Source organism: Megalobrama amblycephala, linkage group LG5 (assembly GCF_018812025.1).
Source record: "Megalobrama amblycephala isolate DHTTF-2021 linkage group LG5, ASM1881202v1, whole genome shotgun sequence".
Taxonomy (NCBI): Eukaryota; Metazoa; Chordata; class Actinopteri; order Cypriniformes; family Xenocyprididae; genus Megalobrama; species Megalobrama amblycephala.
Genome location: NC_063048.1, coordinates 20,660,737 through 20,681,703, shown reverse-complemented (window position 1 = coordinate 20,681,703; position 20,967 = coordinate 20,660,737). Strand labels below are relative to the sequence as shown.

The window sequence follows — 20,967 nt, the reverse complement described above, 5'->3', positions numbered from 1 at the left end:
CTCTTTAAATGTTTAATGATTGTATTGTCTCAAAATGTAAACAAGAACATGAAGGAAAATACACTGATCTATAATCTATGATTCTGTCCATTTTTGCCAGTTTTTGTAGTATATATATATATATATATATATATATATATATATATATATATATATATATATATATATATATAGTTTTTTTATACTTTTTCCATTCCAGTTTTATAATTTTATTCATCAGTATTGCAAATGAGAACAACAAAACAACAAAAAGTCAAATTCTTACACCTATTAAAAACCAAATGTATGTGTGGCTTTCTGTCTGTTTCATAAAGTATGTGTCCACTATATTTGCATAAGGCACAAATCTATTGAATTACTATAATAAAGTTTATCATATGAACAACACATGGCTAATTCATTTTAATGCTCACTTCAGATTTGATTATTATTTCATGCTGTTATGCTGGATGCCTTAAATATAAACTAAAAAAAGATCCTCTAAGTATGTAAAAAAAAAAGAGATGCAGAACAGCAGTAAATCATGTACAATGATTTTAGTCATTCACCACTTCTGACATGAACTATGCCAATAGTTCATGATGTATTGTTGATGAAAAACATTTTGTACCTATTGACACAATAAAAGATAATTATAACAAATATTCAGATACTGTGCACATAAAAGTTTTATTTTATACAGAGAACCTCTGATGATGCACACAAACAGATGTGGCTTTAAAATTCAGGAAATTACAAGCACAAAACCAACCACTTTTTATAGAAGACAAAAAGAATCTTGTTTAGAAGAGGTAACGTTGTCAAAACCAACCCTACTATCTGCATTGTAATTGACATTTGACCACAAATTCTGAAACCGCCACAACCTGCATTTTTGAAACCATCAAATACTTTTGATAATTTAACTGAATTTAAAACAGCTCAGATTGAATTAAGATTTAAAGGGTTAGTTCACCCAAAAATGAAATTTCTGTCATTAATTACTCACCCTCATATCTTTCCACACCCGTAAAACTTTCGTTCATCTTCGGAACACAAATTAAGATTTTTTTTTTTTTTTTTTTGATAAAATCAGATAAAAAATTTTTATCCCCCATAGAAAGCAACATAATTACCACATTCAAGGTCCAGAGAAGTAGTAAAGACATTGTTGAAATAGTCCATGCAACTACAGTGGTTCAACCTTAATGTTATGAAGAGAATACTTTTTGTGCGCAAAAACAAAAAAATAATAACCTTAATCAACAATTTCTTCTCTACCCTGTCATTCTCCTATGGTATTTACGTCGTATAGACAGTGCAGGCTGACAGAAATTCCATTTTTGGGTGAACTAAGTCCAATCAACTTCCAGATCCATGGTACTCTGCAGTATTATACTGCTATTTTTCTGCTCCTTTCTCAGAGAATTGATAAATCTTTCTTAAAGACTCAAAATAATAGGGGAAAAAAAAAGAAGTCATTTTTAAGTGCCATTCATAACAAACATGATATTAAATTCAAGAGCTCAGTAAACAGTGCAATGGGAATTTAAATATATATCACAATGTTTTATATGATACTCAAATTTAAATTTTGAATCTTTAACTGACTACTTCACAAACCCTCCCCACAAAACGAGTCTCATTCATAAAACACGAGCGGAACGAATTTCACTATTCTTACATCTTGCATTCAATTCAACAAATGGTTTATAGACAAATTCATGGTTGCATAAAAGAAGGCCAACAAAGCACACCATCCTGTACCATATACTTGTAGCTAGGACTAAATTTAATTAAAACAATGCCAATACCTCATCAATTCTCTTGTCTTTTATGTTGTTCTAATTTTTATGGACTTGAATCAACAGCAAAACAGCCGTAATCTATAGGCATTAATCTAAATCATGAACTACCTCTAACCTCATTTTTCCTGGGATATACTGTCAATGCCTTATTGCAGGATTTGCTGCAATGAGAAAATATAGGAAGCTGAACTACAGCTGAAATGAAGGAGATTCAGTTCGTGTGTCCTGACCAGCCACTCCTTTGTGAATGATTCATAGACCATTACTAGTGCAGGCAAGACTCAAGGTGAGAAACTGTCTCAAAACTCATTTGAATACCGAGCACAATGACTCAACATCATAAATGTTACTAATTTAAGGACACTTCATAAAACCACCAACAAGTGGCACAGCACCAGTAGATGGCTGTTTGTATTAAAAATAAATTAAACAGTGTATCACTGGAATGACGCAGAATTTCCAGACAGAATCTAAATGTGTAGTCACACCTGAGTGTTCTTGCCATTTCCTCCTGAAGTGCTGGGGCGCCACTGCTTATTTTTGTTGATCACCCTTCAAATCACATAGCTAATATCTGCATTTCAAAGATGTGACCCAATCTGTGACACTTGGAGTGATGACATCAGCCAAAAGTTCAAAATAAACTAAGTCCAGTGTACAACCTTGTAAACACTGTCTTTGTACCACCACTGTTCACTAGTGTGTGTTCTGACCAGCTGTCCGTCCCTGCAGTCATGAATTTCAGATTCTACGAACACATTTCATTCATTAAGATCCAGTTATTGCCAAGTCCCAGCTAATGGGCCTTCTGCCAGCGTGAGGGCCAGTCGTTCTCCATCCACCTCTGGAGCAATCGCAGCACATCGATGCGCTGGTAAAGCTGGCAAAGTTCGGTGAGCTCCGTGACAGGTTTCTGGTTGTAGCGCAGGAGGAACTCTTGAGTGGGACTTTGGTAGGTGGCGCCGTGTGTGCGCTGCTCTAGAAGCGTGAGCTCGTCGTAGCTCATCCCCCAGCGGCTTGCAAAGTTCTTCCAGTTTTTGACAGTGCAGTGAGTTGGGTCCAGCTTCAGCCTTAGGGTGTACAGAAGGTCTTCGTCGTTCATCAGGTCACTGATTTTGGGTGGAGGGGCAGAACACAAACACTCCTTACAGGACTTGCGTTCTTTACTAAAGTCTAGAGAGTGGGGAAAGGAAAGCAGACATTATGGGTGCATAAACTCCACTGTCAATATATCGAAAATTCTAATTCAACAGTAACAATACCACATAGGTAACAAACTTTACAATAAGGATTCATTATTTAACATGAACTAACAATGAACAATACTTCTACAGCATTTATTGAAATTAGACAAAGTTAATTTCAACATTTACTAATACAATTTTTAAACTCGTTACTTTCAGTAACAATAATTCACGAGTTCACATATACATAAAATTAGATAGAGTAATGCGTATTTGGCGTGCTGTCCAGGGGGAGGGCTCCGAGCTCGGAATTTTGGCCCGAACCCAAAGTACTCTGAGAGACAGAACGAGAAGTGAGGAGATGGGGTGGTGGAGGGATGCTGATAAACTGTCAACGAACAGAGGCAAGTCTGCAGCATATATACCTCTTGTTGTTGGTTGATTAGCCGAATGCTTTCCACTTGTGCTAATTAGTCTAATTATCCGCACCTGCTCCTCCCGAATTTTGTTATTAAAACATAATTTAATAAATGTTTTAAAATACATTGCTCATTGTTAGTTCACGTTACCTAATGAATTTACTAATGTTAAAAATGAGACTTATTGTAAAGTATTACCAATGTATATAATATCTAAAAATAATCTTAACATTTTCAATGCACAATTTCAGTTTAGTAAAGTATTTCTTTAGAATTCTTCTCCAATTTGTTCTAAATTGAAACTTTAGTGTGAATGTGATAAACAGAAGATTACTACACCGGAAAGCAATTTACATGGTAACAATACCATATCAGCGGATTTGAGATTTTCGGCCAATTGTTCATGCTCATTTGCTTGAGTGAATTTGGATTTGCCTTTTTCATCTTCTGGGGCCAGTTGTTCAAAAAGTTTAATCTGGATCAGAATGATCTAGATTTGGAAATCCCATGTTTTGATATCCAGGATCAGGTAATCCATCTTACTGTTGTGCTGGTTTTTCATAGCAAAATTGGATGGGATCACCCTGATCCAGATACACACTTTTTCAGATTACCAAATCTGGATTACTACTGCTCTACCGAGCCCCTAAAGGACATTGTGATGGAAAAAATAATATTTCATAATATTTCAATGCGTTTGCGTTCTCTCAAAAGTTTTGCATAGTGTTCACCCGTGAAACTTTGCTCAAAGAACTTTTGATTGGTTCAATGTGCCAATGTACAGTAGTTTGCAAACAGTGATAAAAAACACTTTAAATTAAATGTTTTTGTTTGATATTTACAGCTGTTTGGGGATTATTTTATGGCACCAAAATCTCTTTTTTACTTTACAGTAGGTTACCAAAAATCTAAATATGTAGCCTAATGTCTACATTTAATTTATTACTTTAAAGGTTAAACTAATCAAGAGCAAAATAAAAAATGAGTGCGTGTATACAACATGATACAAATGTTGTATTTTTTGACCAGTTTTAAAGTTTTATTACATTTTTGTTTCTGAAATCCACCCTTCTGTTGGGATCAGTATAATCCAGATTTTTTGGATCAAAGCTATTCAAATCTTACGAAAACGTTTTGAACAACACAAACTGTTGATTTTATGTATCCAGATCAAAACCAAGATTGGATTTTGTGATCTAATAATTTCAGAATCCTTATTTTCTTTTGAACAACCGATTTTCAAGATTTGATCCAATCCTATAGCCAAAATAACTGGGGCCCTGGGGCCAGTTGTTCAAAAAGTTTAATCTGGATCAGAATGAACTGGATTTGGAAATCCCATGTTTTGCTATCCAGGATCAGGTAATCCATCTTACTTTTGTGCTGGTTTTTCAAAGAAAAATTGGATTGGATCACCATGATCCAGATACACACTTTTCCAGATTACCAAATCTGGATTACCAGTGCTCTACGGAGCCCCTAAAGGGACATGATGATAGAAAGAATATGGGTTTTGAATTAAATATAATATTTTTGTTGGATATTTACAGCTGTTTGGGGATTGTTTTATGGCACCAAAACCTTTTTTACTTTACAGTAGGTTACCGAAAGGCTAAATATGTAGACTAATGTCTACTTCTAATTTATTTAACAATTAAACTAATCAAGACCAAAATAAAAAAAATGTGTATGTATATTACATGACATAAATGTTGTATTTTTTGACCAGTTTTAAAGTTTTACTACATTTTCCTCCTGGAATCCACCTTGAAATCCTACCCCTGTTGGGATCAGGATAATCCTGTTTTTTTGGATCAAAGTTATCCAAATCCTAATGACAAGTTTTGAACAACACAAACTGAAAGTTTGATCCAGATTAAAACTAGGATTGGATTTTGTGATCTAATCTGATTTCAGAATCCCTTTTTCCTTTTGAACAACCAATGATCAGATTACTTTTGAACAACTGGCCCCTGATGCTCACTTAAAGCTAATCTTTAAAGCTACACTATGTAACTTTGCATCTTGCAGAAGAACACTGTAGCCAGAGCTACTTCTCTCCGTTTCAGCGGTTATCGTCCCACCTGGCCTAAAATACTCTGAATATAAACACTTATTACAGGCATACCGTAGTGACTGAGAAGACAAAAACATGGTTTAGAAGATAAACTCATGATGTACTCACTCATTATGTCAATTTTAAAGGAAAAAAAAGGTACAGTGTATTTTCTTTAACACTGTTAAATGTACAAATTTCAAAATAAATATCCATTTTCACACTGTATATATTGTGATCACTTGTAGCATATGAAACAATTGATTTGTTTCCTGTTTTGCCTTTGTTTATTTATTTATTTATTTATTTTTGACAAAATGTAATTGTTTAATCGGCCATAACATGAAAATAATCAGGTCATCGGCCATAATTCCCATACTACGGCATCCTTATATCGCTGTGTCCGATATGTGGTGACAGTTGTGTAGTGTACTAAATACTAGTATTCTACCATTGACACATACCTGATGAAATGGAAGCAGATGGAATAAATTCAGTAGAGTCATTTTCCACAGGCTGGGTGACAAAGAAGAGATGTTAAGGCTTATGTATTAAAAGAAGGCTCTATCATGACACTTAGCACAAATACATTAAAATAAGTGGTACAGAACATGTGAATCCACACCCGTAAAGAAAACTCAACTGAGAACATGTGAAAGACGTAGTGGGGAATAACCGCACAGTCCCGATGAGTGGAATGAAATGCAACCTTTGGCATTTATACAAAAACCACATATGTGTTACACAGCCCACATCATACAACTCTTCAAGAATCAGTACACCACACAGTGTGTGGTTTGGATCTCTAAATAAGGATGTTGTCAGAAAGGAGTATGTGACTTCAGCAAATAATGATAGAAAGTGATCGGACCTAACTGTATGCAAGGAAATGATCTTAGGTAGCTGAAAGATCACATGACTCACCTGTCGTATTCTGTCCACCGCTGATGACAGATAACCAGGGGGAACAGAACTGAGCTGTAGGGTTACAGGATCTGTAGATAATGAGAGGTCACATTTCTATGAATAAATTTTTTATTAACACTATGTCTTCATGTCCTATTGAACATGATTATATGGAAAGTGTGGAGGCTGGCCAAAAGGTCACCATTCTCAATACCTGAACTGAGATCAGGAAATGACAGACAACAATCACTACTAATACCACCAGCACCAATGTAAATAAACAATAAATACCTCTGATACCTTGTGGATCAGTAGTGACCTGAACAGGGTAATTTGACCTTAGAGACTGAAACAAAGAAAAAAAAAGAAAAAAAAACATCAGCAAAGACCCCCAGAGGTCAAACTCGCATCACACACATCTGAATCAAGACCTTAGAGGAAAACAATACACCTTTGTTCCTTTTGCTACATGTTGGGACACATTTGAAGAGAGGAGGTGCGTACAGTGTAGTGAAGGGGGGGGGGGGGGGGGGGAATTAAACTTTCAGATGTGTGGATGAATGAGCAGAGAACATGCTAGAACAAACCTCTGAGGGCATCACACAACAATTTAAAAAGTGTGGGTTTCAAAACCTGCTCCTCCCATCCAATGCTACTTTGATATCATGTATGAAAATCATGTCTAACTAACATAATCAGTGGCATTTGATCACAATATGAAAGACGACAATGTTTACAACTCGTGTAGTCTGTCATAACAAACCAAAACTAAACATCGCATATGATTCAACGAATGTGTCATTGCAGTGGGTATTACCCAACGGCATCAATACATAGCATTCCACCTAACTCTTCTGAATGAGTCAAGTAAGACATTTACTTAAATAAGTACATGAAATGTTTGTTTTGGAAAAATAAAAAGCATACCATATCTGTAATGAAGCTGCTGGGATCAGTGTCCTCCACCGGTTCAGAAGCCACTCTCCCTGCAAAAAAACAAAAAAACAAAAACGCTGAAGGTGAAACACCACATCATGTCAACATTGCCGCGTCAATGTTTCTAAATATAAATATACAGAATTTGTGCTTATGTATATATATATATATATATATATAAAGAGAAAAGGTACTGAATAAGACAAACGGTTATGATACGCAAGAACAAAATATGACAAGAGTGATGGTATTTGATTATTTTCTATTTAAGAAGAAAATCTTAACAACCTGTTATTGTTTTGTCGCAAAAAAGGCTCCTCAAATATTCAAGTTACTTTAAGGGTGCCGGAATCCAAAAAGACGAGCAGTAGCAGTTCACAAACACTTCTCAGAAGCTGTATGACAATTACGGAACCAACAAGCAGCATATAGACAGAGAGGATTGCGAGTAACTGCGAGAGGAAGGAAGTGTGCGAGACGCGTGTGAGTTTATTTGTGTCAAAGCCTCTGTGCATGTGTAATTCAGTGGCATCACTGGCATGTGGCAGATTTAAACACATCTCGGCTTTCATGGTACAGAGACAATGATCATCAGAGCCGGCACCAGGACACACAAACTGGGGGGACATTCATAATGGGGGGGGGGGGGGGGATTTGATCCCTTAATATCACTTATAGGCTACATTAAAGGTGCAATATGTAATATTTTCTGTCCGCTAGAGGTTGCTAGATGCCTATTCAAAACAAAGGCGTAGCTTGTTGATGCCAAGTTTGAGCGCGGAATCTTGGGACATGTGGTCTTCACCTCAATGGCCGGTGGAAAAAAATTGGGATAGGACTCGGGAAGAAATCATGTTCATGGATGCGATTATTAACGTTACTGTAGAATGAAGCAGAGCAGGAGCGAGTGTTGTGGAAGCTGAACGAGCCCGCTGGAGCGATTGCGCAATGCCTCACGAGCAGCAGAACTTTTATTATGTTACAGTCGCTGGCGCTGCTTCCGCTTTTCCGGTCATGAATATGAGGTAACGCAGCTCTGTTTATCATATTAGATACATTTGAGAGTGTTGAAAATGATGTTATAACGTTACTCTGAGCGTTCGCTCGGCAGCTGCTGTGAGACACTGTTGAACACTGCAGTAAGAGATCGATTTTAGAATATCATTAATAAATGCTGGATGGTTTGTGTTGATAAATGGCATGCAATTAATTTTAAAACGTATTGTATGATGGAGAAAACTCTGTAATACTGTTACTAAAAATAAAGCTGCATCTGATTATGCTATGTTAGCTACTTGACAAAATAGTGTTTTTCTCTGAGGCATGATAAAGCATGGTACTCGTGGAAAATCAAGAAAATTTAAACAATAAGACTAAAAGTGTTGAGTTATAGAATAACAATTAGTTTTCTATCTATAAATATATCAAAACAGTTGTTCCCTTGCCTATTTAAACATGTAAATATTAAAGCGTCTTTGGTGTTTCCATGGTTTCTATCAAATAAAACCGGTAACCGAGGGTAACGCGGGTATGACGCAATTGACAGGCGACTCTTCACACGTCCCGCATCCTTGAAATTTTCTCACGATTTACAAATAGTAGGAAACATTTGGGATATTGTATGTACTCAAGTGAACAAAATATTTAACACTGGCCTAGTGGTTTTTGGATATTTTACTGCAAAATTCTTACATATTGCACCTTTAAGCGACGTTAAGCTTTTTCTTTATAACATTTTTTATGGGAGAAAAACACTTAACTTGTAATTAAACTCATTGCGTTCATATTCTGGGCTTGTCTGCTTTGCTGTACATAGTATGGTTTATTAGTATGATGTTTACTGAGTTTGGTCTGTTAATATCACTGTCTTAGTACATTAAGCCACAGCGTTTTTCACGTTAAGCATTTTAGAATGTCCCTTGGCGACGCGTCATGCAGCCACACTATGACAGGTATCGCGTTTATTTCCTTTTTCCTTTTTTATTCAAAATATTCACAAACTTGTTAACTATATATGAATTATATGATATATTCTGATTGACAGATATGTAGAAGTAAATGTGTTTTGTTGTTTAAACACCATAATGATCATGTTAGTTGATAAAACAGAGGATCTGTCAGATCTGCATCACATAAATTCATCCATTTTTCCCCAAATACATAAACATAAGTGGCTGGTGAACTGGGAGAAGAGAGTAAACATTATTGTTTCATGCGCAATGCATCTGATTTGAATAAAAAAAACTGTGTCAAATTATAATTGAAAGGATTTTTGCAGCTTCCATATCAGAGTATGGAATTTGCATTTAACAAACTATAAATGTCTTTTTTATATATAACATAGTACTTCATTTAAATGTCTTTTTAAATGTCTCAAACCTCAAATAAACATTATGTGGTTGAAAACACTGCCAGCAGCGTCAAAGCAGGATTGAATTTAGCAGTGAAGCACTGAACATTCTAATCACACCAGTGTGATCGTACACGTTAAAGGGTTAAAAGGTGAAGGGGGGACAAATTGAAACTGAAGGGGCACAAATCAGATCTGAGGGGGCAATGCCCCCTTTTGCCCCCTCGTGGCGCCAGGCCTGCACTAGATGATAAGACAATCAAACTAATCATATTGAATGGTGCTCGCAATTAAATATTGATTAGCTTTGTTCAGTCAGGAAAATGTTTCATTTCATCTGGATAAGCCTGAATGCGAAACTCATGCTGCATTCACGCCACCTCGTATTTACCGGAATCTTGAGACGACAACACGTGATGTTATATTCGGAGCTGTTCATGTCCACGGACTGGGAATTATGCGCACCAATATCAACGCCTAATATTGAATAATTGACTAATGAATCTACATTATGAGGTGACGTGAACGCACCTACACATTTAGATCTGCCACCATCCAATCAACAATAAGTGGACTGAACCAAGACCCCACCCATATTTGATTTTTTTTCGATAGTCTGTTTCACTCGGAAATAAAATTTAACAGAATTTTTGCTTAAACAAACTAACATTTTATGCCAATGGGGCAAGTAAAAAAAAAAATCTTGTTTTTCCATTTGAATAAGATTATTGTTCTTACCCTATTGGCAAACAATTTTGCTTGTTTTATTCAAATTTTTTCTTCTTCAGAATACAAGATATCTTATGTCATTTTTCTTATCTAGGAAATGCTACTTGATTTAAGAATTTTTAGATATTTTGGACTGGAAACAAGAAAAAAACATTTTTCCAGTGAATTGAGCAGTTTAGTCCAAATTCTCTGAAGAGACACGATTAATTTAGGCTTTTATTCACATTTAAACATTCATCAACTCACACATCAGTTGTGGTAAACAGAAGCTCAAGCAATGTTTGCCTGACGCATGCGAGATCCAATGAGGTTCATTGTCGGGTGTTACACAGCACATTTGAGCTTCCGCAAGAGGTTTGTTCTCTTGCATCATTCAGGTTCAGTTGAGCTTCTGTTTATGTTCCCTGATCAATGTTTATATGTGAATAAAAGCCTAAATTCAATCTGTGCATCATATAAAGCGATCAAGTCTCTTTAGAAAATTTGGACTAAACTGCTCATTGCAAATGATTTAGTTTTACGATCAATTTATGAACTTTTTAAAGCCTCAGAGTGGTAGTTGCGAAGGTAGTCTATGGAGGTACAGAAAGCTCTCAGATTTCATTAAAAAGATCTTCATTTGTGTTCCAAAGATAAGCAAAAAATCTTACTGATTTGGAACAACATGAGGTTGAGTAATTAATGACAGAATTTTCATTTTTTTTGGTGACCTATCCTTTTGAATAACACAAATATACTTTGACGATCCAATTCAACCATACTATAAGCAAAAATGACTTGAGATAAACATTACATTTGGGTTTAATTTTTGCTTTGTTTTTATTGCTTAAGTAAGTGTAATCCAGAATGGCAGCACAGCTGAAATGTTTGTTTGAGCTGCGTCTTTTACTATACATGCGTGCATTTGCATTTCCTTCAACCTGAGGCTCATTCATTTCACTTCTTGTGTGAAAGGGGCATTATATTTGCCAAAAAAAAAAAAAAAGATTAAAAAACAAACAAACAAGCAAGCCCAGCCCAGGTGATAAAAAGTAATGCATTATGTTACTTTTTATCACCTGGGTTGTGCATGTTTTTTTTTGTTTATGTTTTTTACAAACTTAGGGAGTAACACAATATTGTAATGCATTACTTTTAAAAGTAACTTTCCCCAACACTATGATGTTAGCCCTGAAATGATAACAGCATTGGGTCAATAAGCACTTGGATCAGTCCAAGTTCCTGATAAATAAGTATCCAAAGCATTTTTTTTTTTAACTTTTATCAGTTGTCTCATTTCCGAGAAAGCATGACTTTCATTATACTGAGTTAGGCTAAAGGCACAGTGGAGACAACTTCAGACATCAGACAGAAAATACTGACTGTTTCCTATGGTCTGATGAGGGAAAAGATTGATCATGTTGACTAGTTATCACCCCAGTCTCACCCACACCAGATAGCTTAACCTCTAGTTGTACCACACAACAGGGTGTATGTGTTGACCACTGCTTCACACGAAAGACAGAGGAATTCAGAGGAATTAACAATTCAATACAATTCAGAGGAATTAAGAGGTTATTCGGTTTCCCAAAACTGTCCCTGAAGAAAACTTGAGTGTGAAATATAAAGGGTATTTTCTAAGAAATCCCATCACCCGAAACAGGATGTTGGCCGTCAAGTGATCATGGTGACTGCTGAAAGTACAGACAGGGAAAAAACAAGCAACAAACTCTGATGTAAGCATCAAACCGGAAAGAGTACCTAGCACCTTGAGCTGATGTTATCTGTGGAAAGATATTTTCACTTCTTCTGCCCCACTGCAAAAAATACCCAATACTAATAGAAAAAAAAAAAAGTTTATGCAAAATTATTTTATATCAATATCTGGTACAAATGTTTTACTCATTCAGAATCCAGAATCAGAATTCAGATTTTTTTTTTTTTTTTTTTTACAGCAGTAAAGAAATAAACTAAAGCTGATGGACAGATCTATCTACACGTGCCACATTTAGCCCCAGTCGATACTGCAGACGAATCCAAACCTGTGCAGCCAGCATCCATTCATGAGTGTTTCTGCTCAGCCAGGGAATGCAGAGAGCGTGTAGCTGCATGCTCGGGATGCACTTGAACAGATAAAATGTAAACCACATCATAATATAATCCTGCAGGGCAAAACCCTCTGCACAGACCTTCTTCTGCATGGCCACCCATACACTAACAGAAGCAACACAAACAAATACTGCAGTATAAACCTGGTCACCTCCTCATACGAAAAAGAAAAGCCTTTGAAAATCAAAATAGCAAGTTTTAGTAACTCTAAAAATAAAAATATGAATGAATTCATAAAAACTGCATCCGTTTAGCTGAAGTAACACCATAGACTACAGCATAAGCAAGTTCAAGTCCACCTAGGTTGGCACTTGATGCGTCCTATATATATATATATATATATATATATATATATATATATATATATATATATATATATATATATATATATATATATATATATATATATATATCTCCACTTATGCAATTACCGTTCTTTAAAATGTAATTATATTCATCGTTTGCAACTGCATTATTTAGAACAACTGAAAACCAAGTAGCCTACACAAACACCGAAACAACAACAATCACTCACTTTGCACGTTTTATCCAGGAACAAAGAAAGTTTAGTAAAGATCACAAAGATTTACTTACCAAAAGTAAACGCCTTCAAGCTCGTCATGTTCACTACGATTGTTCCAAACATAGGAGAAGTTCGCTGATGACCTTTATACGACTGCTGGATGAAAATGCTGTGTACGGCGCCGGTGTTTACTTCACCTGTGAGGTCGTCTCTGCGCGTGCTGTCCTGGCAGATATAATCTACACAACAACCTTTAAACTACCTGAATCAACTTTTCTAGCACAGCATGTCAGACATATAACGTTACTTGTGTGACGCGAGCTGTGTGAGACCAGAACGGAGCGTTCAAGAATCTCTCTCTCCCACTCAAGGAAATTGCGTAGATGCGCGACCATTTACGCCATAGATAACGCCATATTTTCTCACCTCTGCCTCTGTAGGCTACTATAGCTAAGGTTGAATGATTCCGAGGGAACACAAATATTGAATAGGCATTGTTTATGCTTTGTAGGCTATAAAAGTATCTGCCAAATGGAAACATTACACCTTGTTAATGAAAATTATTAAAACGTTTGAATAATTGTGTGGACAAACAATAAAGTAATATTTTCCCTGAGTTCTCAAACATATACACTTTCAAAAATATTTAAGTTATGTTAATTTGTGTGTAAACTTTATTTTTAACTTGATTTCGGAGGAAATAAAAAATAGCAATTGAGCAAACTTACCTGTTACAATAAAAATGCAGCTTCTGTCAGTTATGACCGTTACTATTTACATTTTATTACTAATATTTACTAATATTTTTCTGTTTCAGTTTAAGCTTGTTGCATGACCTATATCTAACCTGATGGGCGTATTGCCAAAAATAACCCCTGACCCATTATGTGTAATACAGCGGTTGGAAAATCCTCCCTCAAAAATAGGCTACTAGTTTTAGTGTTTGCGTACTTGTTTAATTATACTTGAGGACCAAATGTCCTCACGTACATAGTGACATAGTACTGACGACCAGTGAGGACATTTTATTGGTCCTCCTCACTACTTAAAAAGTCTTATAAATCATCCAAAACATGTTATTTAAATCTAATGTTTTGTTTAGGGGTATGGGTTGGGTTAGACCATAGAAAATATCATTAACCTGATATAGGTATAGGTTTTTTTTTTTTCAGGTAAACCCTTCGTAATAGGTAAACGCCAACGTGTGTGTGTACTTGTTTTGACTATACTTGTGAGGACAGAATGTTGTTAAATACTTTCACCACCCACTAGTGAGAACATTCTCACTTGTTAAAAAGGCGTATAAATCAACCAAAACATGAATTAAATCTAGTGTTTTGCTCATGTTTCTGTGATTAGGTAGGTTTAGGAGTAGGGGTTGGGTTAAGTTATAGAAAATATCATTGACCTGATATAAAATCAATGGAAGTCTGTGCAATGTCCTCACTAAGATAGCAAAACAGATCTGTGTGTGTGTGTGTGTGTGTGTGTGTGTATTTCAGAATGTTACCACTGTGGGTCGCTATAAGCCCATGGTCTGAGGGAAAAAAAATTGCCTAATAATTTCTGCTAAGAATGACAGAGGGAATTGCTTTGCCAAGTTCTGGGTTGATTATTGTATTATCTGCAAGGATAACATTTTGACAGAGTACCCAGAGAAGAATTAGGTTTGATTAGGTTTGACTAATTAATCAGATTGATTAATTCCAACTAAATATAATTAAAAGTAGGCTTTTAGAAAGAGAGCACATGCTAAGATCACCCATGTTGCATGTTCATTTTACAAAGCAGAATAGTGTTCTACTTATAGAATAGTAATATTATGTAGAATAGTGATAGAGCAAAACAGCATATAGCATACTTCCAGAATAGTGACAGAACAGAACAGTCATCTTAATGTAGAATAGTGACAAAGCAAAATAGTGTTCAGTTTATAGAATAGAGAACAGTAGTGTTTTGCATTTAGAATAGAGATAGTGTTGTAGAATAGTGACAGAACACATTAGTGTTCCATATACAGAATAGTGACAAAGCAAGACCATATTTTGTGCTTAAAGAGCTTCTCTGCATTAATGTGAGTAAACAATTATTTCCTGATATTCCAAGCTCAGTTTGGTTATTTTATCTCATTTTTTCCCACTTATCCTCTATAAATGTTAATGTTGGCTTCACTTCATTGAGGTGAAGTATTAGATGTATCCATGTAGAAAGAGGACATTAATACACTTCTTGGAAAGCGTCAACCAGAATAATTAGCTGCTCGCTATGTACTAAGTGCTTCATTGTTTAAAATGGCAGGCCATGGTGTGATATACAGCCACGCAATGGCCTGTTTTCATTCTTGATATGGTCCGTTAAACAACAGAGGGTTCGAGAAGGGGGACAACCTAAATGAAAAGCGAGCGGCTACTGTTAATCATGTGGTAATCAAATTTAGCATTTCATCTGCAGGGCTAATTACTGAAAAATGAACATATCTGCAATCATTTCTTATTCATGTGTGTTTTCTTAATCATTTTTTATTCATTGAATAATGAGAGAGAGAAGGAGAGTTACTGCAGAGTATCCATATTAGCACAAGTCATCCTGACTGTAATTGAAGTGTTCCACCAGCTCTGAAAAATATATATATATTTTTTGCTCTCATGTATTATGTCTTATACCTATAGCGAAAGAACTGAACCAGGATTGTGATTGTTAAAAAAAAAAAAGTAAATATTGTATTCAAATTGATTGTTGCTCTTATGTGGGATGCAAGAAAAATAATTATTGAACAATCAGACATTTACAAAACAATATATATTTAGAGAAATTGTGTGTGTCATAAGAAGCTGCTGCATTTTCAACCAGTTTAACATGCTCTGACATCCCTTGGAATGAAATGAAAACTGTTATTTTATTATAGCATAAGTGGATGAGGACACTTTGTTTGTATTACTTCCATTTGCAATTAAAATTCCTTTGAGGTCCCTCCACTGCCTCCATAAAATTGTCTCAGTAACAAGCTGAATAATTTCCTAGAAAGGGGACAGCCTTGTCTAATACCTCTTAAAACACAATGAACACTTCTCTCCTAAATTACAAGTGCTTAAGAATACAACAACACAGCATAACACATGGAAACACATTAAAACATTACTGCTTTGTTTCAAGGAACGTTTTAAGCTATTCAGGCTGAGTAAAGAGTGTTTTTAGGATTGTATGTGATTTGGTTGAGCACAAGTCACTGTGACAGGCCCTCTAACATAACACACTCTAAAGGGCCCAGAGACCACTGCCCTGCCATTTATGTGACATTTAAAAACTCTTTATGCGGTCTAAGACGGTCCTGTCTGAATGATATCCGTTTAGAAATGCTCATATTCAAGCACATCATTATTGAACATCATCTCTGCTGATTCATTCAAATGCAAAACAATTGTAGAAGAGCTCTTAAAAGCAACAAGATAATAGTAAATGACAGAGAAAAAGAGATGACTATAATAAAATGTGTCTGCTCGCTAGCAGAAGCTCTGTTTCATAATGAGCATTTCGGTCTGAAAACAGCTGATTATGTCTGATTCTGACATGAACGCTTCCCATTAAACCTTTTTAAACTTTAATGAAAAGCATTTAGGCAGTCTGTGGATGTGCGCGTGTTTATGAATATTTTGAATATTCTGCCTCTCATACAACAAACGTTTGGCCTGAGTGAAACGCATGAGGCATAAGAGCAGAAACACAGCTGACACTCATATGTGTTGGATGATTGATGAATCTATGTGAAAAATATGAAGTTCTGCAGTCTTTAATCTGTCCTCCTGTCACATTCGTTACACTGCAGTGCATTTCACACCAGCTAAAGCTGATGGAAACCCAGCGCACAGCCTCGGGGGCTTCCCAGGTTTTCACATGATGCCAGACACACTGAGGGTTTCAACTAGGGGTTCTTCTTAACCCTTAAATGCATGACTGTTTCGCCAATCATTTTTACATATTCGGGTCTTTATCGACTCGGATCTATATCTAACACGGAAGGATCTCTACCTGTCGCGAAAGTATACAATTCCTCTGATATTAGAGTAACAATTACAGAAGAATAAAATAAGTCGTATTTTGTTACCTTTTGGAGCTTGAAAGGGCTCCGTTTGAGCAGATGTTTTATGCCATCACCACTGTCCTCGTCAGAGCTCATTTCCCAGTAAATTCAGCAAATAATAGGCTAGTTTTATGTTTGAGGTCACGAATATGAGCCCATTCGCGATCTCAAACGTATTCTCAAAACTATATAATTTTCAACATCTTCAAAATCAATATTTCGATTGCTAACAGCTTCACCAGATTCATCCTGTAACAGTTACAGTCATATTTGATTGCGTTCAGTACTTGCTCTGCAGTAAATCGCTGAGCCATTTCATGTTTTTCTTATTATTTATTTCGTTTTTTGTCTGAATGAGTCGTCACTTTAGCATTGTGTATCAGACATTGCCACCTTGTGGAATAAAGGTGAATTGCACTTATTCCGTCATCTAAGATTCAATTATTGTTGTGCAGAAAAAATATACGTACACTCATACACACCTTGGGTCGTTTGCGACCCTATACAATTTTACAAAAAATGTATACAAAAATAGGCATTCTTTTATAATTTTATGATTTTTTTCTTGTTATATTCTTTATAATGAATTGATTGAGGAATACCAAGAAGGTTGATGTCTAACTTTAAAAAAATTAATGAAGAGGAGGGTAGTGAATGACGTCCCGGGTCACTAAAGACCCGAGGTATGCATTTAAGGGTTAAATGAAAGGCTGCATTATAGTAAGGCTGCAAACCTCGGCTACCATGTCACCAAGAGCCTTTACAACAGTACAGCAGACTACTTCCATAAAATGCACTAAAATACCAATTGTTACTCTATATCTCCCAATATTGTTTTAGTAAGATGATATTTAACCCTCTACCGTTATTAGATGTTTTGTTCCTTTACAGGATTTCAGTGAGAGTCGGATTTGTTCGGTCACAAGATTTCAGTCACTGTCAGTTATCAATGACTGTCGTTTTCTTACGTTATGAGATGTCAAAGACAGTCAGTTTTTTTTTTCGTTATGAGATCTCAGTGACAGTCAGTTTTGTTCCTTTATGAGATTTCAATGACGGTTGGTTTTGTTCCATTACAACATTTTAATAATGGTCAGTTTTGCTCTTTTATGAGATTTCAATGACAGTCAGTTTTGTTTCGTTACGAGAGTTCAATGGTGGTCCATTTTGTTATATTACGAGATTCAAATGACAGTCAGATTTGTTCTTTTATGAGATTTCAATGATGGTCGGTTTTGTTTTATTATGAGATCTCAACGATGGATCCCCATTAACAGATTTCAAGGACAAAAGTAAGTTTTGTTTCGTTACGAGAGTTCAATGATGGATGTTTTTTTTCTTTACGTGACCTCAACGACGGTAGGTTTTGTTCCTTTGTTCCTTAACGAGATGGTTTTGATCAGGTTGATCAGACCCGCTGGCCTCTCTAACGCCTCATCCCGCAGCTACCCTGTCTCCCATCCGGATAGAGATCAGACTCAACCCTGTTTAGCTTCAGTGGATGTGCAGTTAAAAGCTCCAGGTTGACCGCTGCAGGGCTTTTCAAGCATCTTCCTAACCATAGACCCTCTTACATAGAAATATAAATCTCAACAATGGTGACATGCTTCATGCCACAATGCATTCTATAACAGACTATTATTAAGCTGAAAGTAACTGCATTACATCTACATGATAAAAATCTGTGTAAGATTAGACCACTAGATGATGACCACCTCTTCATCATCATGCTGTAATGTATGCTGGGGACAATAGTACAAATCTCCCAGCATGCATCACATTATGAATAAATTATGCAGCTGAATTGTCCTATTATTTTCTTTAATTCTAACTATTAGCGTTTCTTTTTGCTGTGGTTTTTGTTGTCTTTTAGTAGCTTTTTGTGATGTCCAGAGTTGATCTTGTCTGAATATTATTAAGGGCAAAACACAATTATTACATTTCAAATGACATCAGTAGTTCATGCTATTTTGCAATGATTATTATAAGAGAAACATATAAGAGTTAAGAGCCCAAGTAATGGAAACACCAATCACCATTATGGTGACTACAAATGAAACAAACATTAGTGTTAAACTTCTGTAAATTCTCAGTAAGAACTTCTGTAGATGAATGACAGAAATAAAGTCAGTCTGGTTAGTAATATATAAAGCTGTAATGCTGTTTGTGGAGTTGTTTAATCCTCCTCTGCTGAGACCTGGAGAGATCTGGGGCCTCATTTATAAAATGTTGCGCACAAAAACCGTCCTAAATTTGATCTTACGATCATTTCTCAGATGTGCGTATGTGTGATTCATAGATTGAACGTACACACAGAAAACTACCGCCTCTTTTTCAGATGTGAAATCTATAAATCGCAAATGATCTTGAACTTGCACGACACAGCTGAATGGTTTCAGTTCTCCGCGTTGTAAACGACACCTAATTAATGTAATTTACATATAAAATATCTCCAGTCATTGTCCAAATCCTTTAATTTAGAATGGCGAGCTGCAAGAATAGCTTAGATTTTTAAAAAAAACCTGCAGTACTCTGACAAGGAAAAGTGCGTAAGTCTGCTCAGACCCTGACGTGGTGCTAAGCACTTTTCCACATCAAAGACCAAAGACCAAAGACCAAGCTCTTGTGTTTCTGTTTGTCTCTTTTTTCTGTTCTCTTCTTTCCTTCAGAGATTTTGCTTGTTAACAGACTTGTTGATGCTAAGATTATTCTATAAATAATATATAAAGATTTTGTGTCTCAAATAAGGTCCAGTTCTGGTTTATTTCTTTTCTCTTGGCTGACATGTGGCATTGCTATCTGGGGAGTGTCATTTGGAACTCATTTATAGAGTTATTTTTATTAAAAATATATGTTGATAATGATTACACATAAATTCACACATAAACAAAGAATTTTTGATTTCGATTTGACTTGACATTGACAAACCTGACATTTCAACATTTCTTTAGACATAAGTCTCATTTTTGTATCATTAGTATTCACAAAGTTACACTTTCCTGCAAAACGCACCGACGCATTTCCCGACTCCAGAGGGTTAAACCAATAAAAATGTTTAAGGTACAGTACTAGGTACAGTGGGATGCAGCAATAGTTTGGAAGTTAGTCAGGCCGACAACAACAACAAATGTATTTAGCTGTGATAAACATCCACTCTCATCCACTCTCTTGCTGTGATAAACAGACATCCACTCTCGCATTGTGTGTGTAAAAGTGGCCAGAGAGTTGTGCAGGTAAACAAAGTCCCTTTAAGACAAGTCATTTCACTCGGCGGCCATCTTTGAAACGCCTCTCGGGCATCCTGGGCATCATGCAATCTCTTTGAATGGGGAAACATCAAATTCTCCAAAACTGTTCGCCAACCTTATGATTAAATTTCATATTTGAAATCACCAATGAAATCTAACAACAACCGGCTCATAAATTTAGTTTCTAAACGCTCGAATCATGACAAAAAATGTATTTTTCAGGCTGGATCAAGCTAATGCGCATGCGCAGACCTAAATGCGCGTCTCTTCTGCCATGTTTCAGAGGCGCGCGTCTGACCGTTTCTATAGAAACCGGTGATTCTAACGGCCGCTGAAGTGACGCGATGACTTTACCAGTCGGCGACTGGCTCTTATTTAGAAGGCGGGACTTATTCCGCCATATTGCGCGTTACACTTTCTCCCATTCAAAACAATACGAGTGACACGTCTTGTGTTATTCTATAGTCTTTAAGGTAAACCACTGCGCACTGATGACCGCTTGAGAGTACGGTCATTTTTAGTGCACTAGCCTTGCATGCCAGCAGGGTGGTTAGGATTGGGATTGTGAGTTTTGGAGGCCTTCAAAATGAACAAATTTTTAATAATAAGCTAATACATCATCAATCCTTCTTACCCTGATTCACTATAGTATGCCTATTATAA

The 20,967-nt window shown here is 36.0% G+C and overlaps 1 protein-coding gene across 8 annotated transcripts; it reads right to left on the bottom strand.

Annotated features, from left to right (window-relative positions):
- Positions 1-650: 650 nt before the first annotated feature.
- edaradd (EDAR-associated death domain) lies at positions 651-13,789 on the bottom strand. Of its 8 annotated transcripts, none has more exons than XM_048191144.1 (7): positions 13,050-13,648; positions 12,389-12,469; positions 7,280-7,338; positions 6,653-6,698; positions 6,371-6,441; positions 5,911-5,962; positions 651-2,960 (listed from the first exon to the last, which is right to left on the bottom strand). In XM_048191144.1, the coding sequence occupies exons 2-7, from the start codon at positions 12,405-12,407 to the stop codon at positions 2,584-2,586; spliced, it is 624 nt and encodes a 207-aa protein (XP_048047101.1). In that variant the 5' UTR covers positions 12,408-12,469; positions 13,050-13,648; the 3' UTR covers positions 651-2,583. The 8 variants fall into 8 exon arrangements, with proteins under 8 accessions (XP_048047101.1, XP_048047100.1, XP_048047105.1 ...); XM_048191143.1 differs by having other exon boundaries at positions 6,644-6,698; positions 13,050-13,645; XM_048191148.1 differs by lacking the exons at positions 12,389-12,469; positions 13,050-13,648 and adding an exon at positions 13,707-13,789.
- Positions 13,790-20,967: the final 7,178 nt, after the last annotated feature.

What these genes read in the sequence shown, in the direction of transcription:
- edaradd (XM_048191141.1), bottom strand. Translation starts at nt 13,101, where the DNA reads ATGTTTGGAACAATCGTAGTGAACATGACGAGCTTGAAGGCGTTTACT. An exon ending in CTTGAAGGCGTTTACTTTTG is followed by an intron (nt 7,339 to 13,049) that starts GTAAGTAAATCT and finishes GTTTTTTTGCAG; the next exon opens with GGAGAGTGGCTTCTGAACCG. An exon ending in TGATCCACAAGGTATCAGAG is followed by an intron (nt 6,442 to 6,643) that starts GTATTTATTGTT and finishes CATTATCTACAG; the next exon opens with ATCCTGTAACCCTACAGCTC.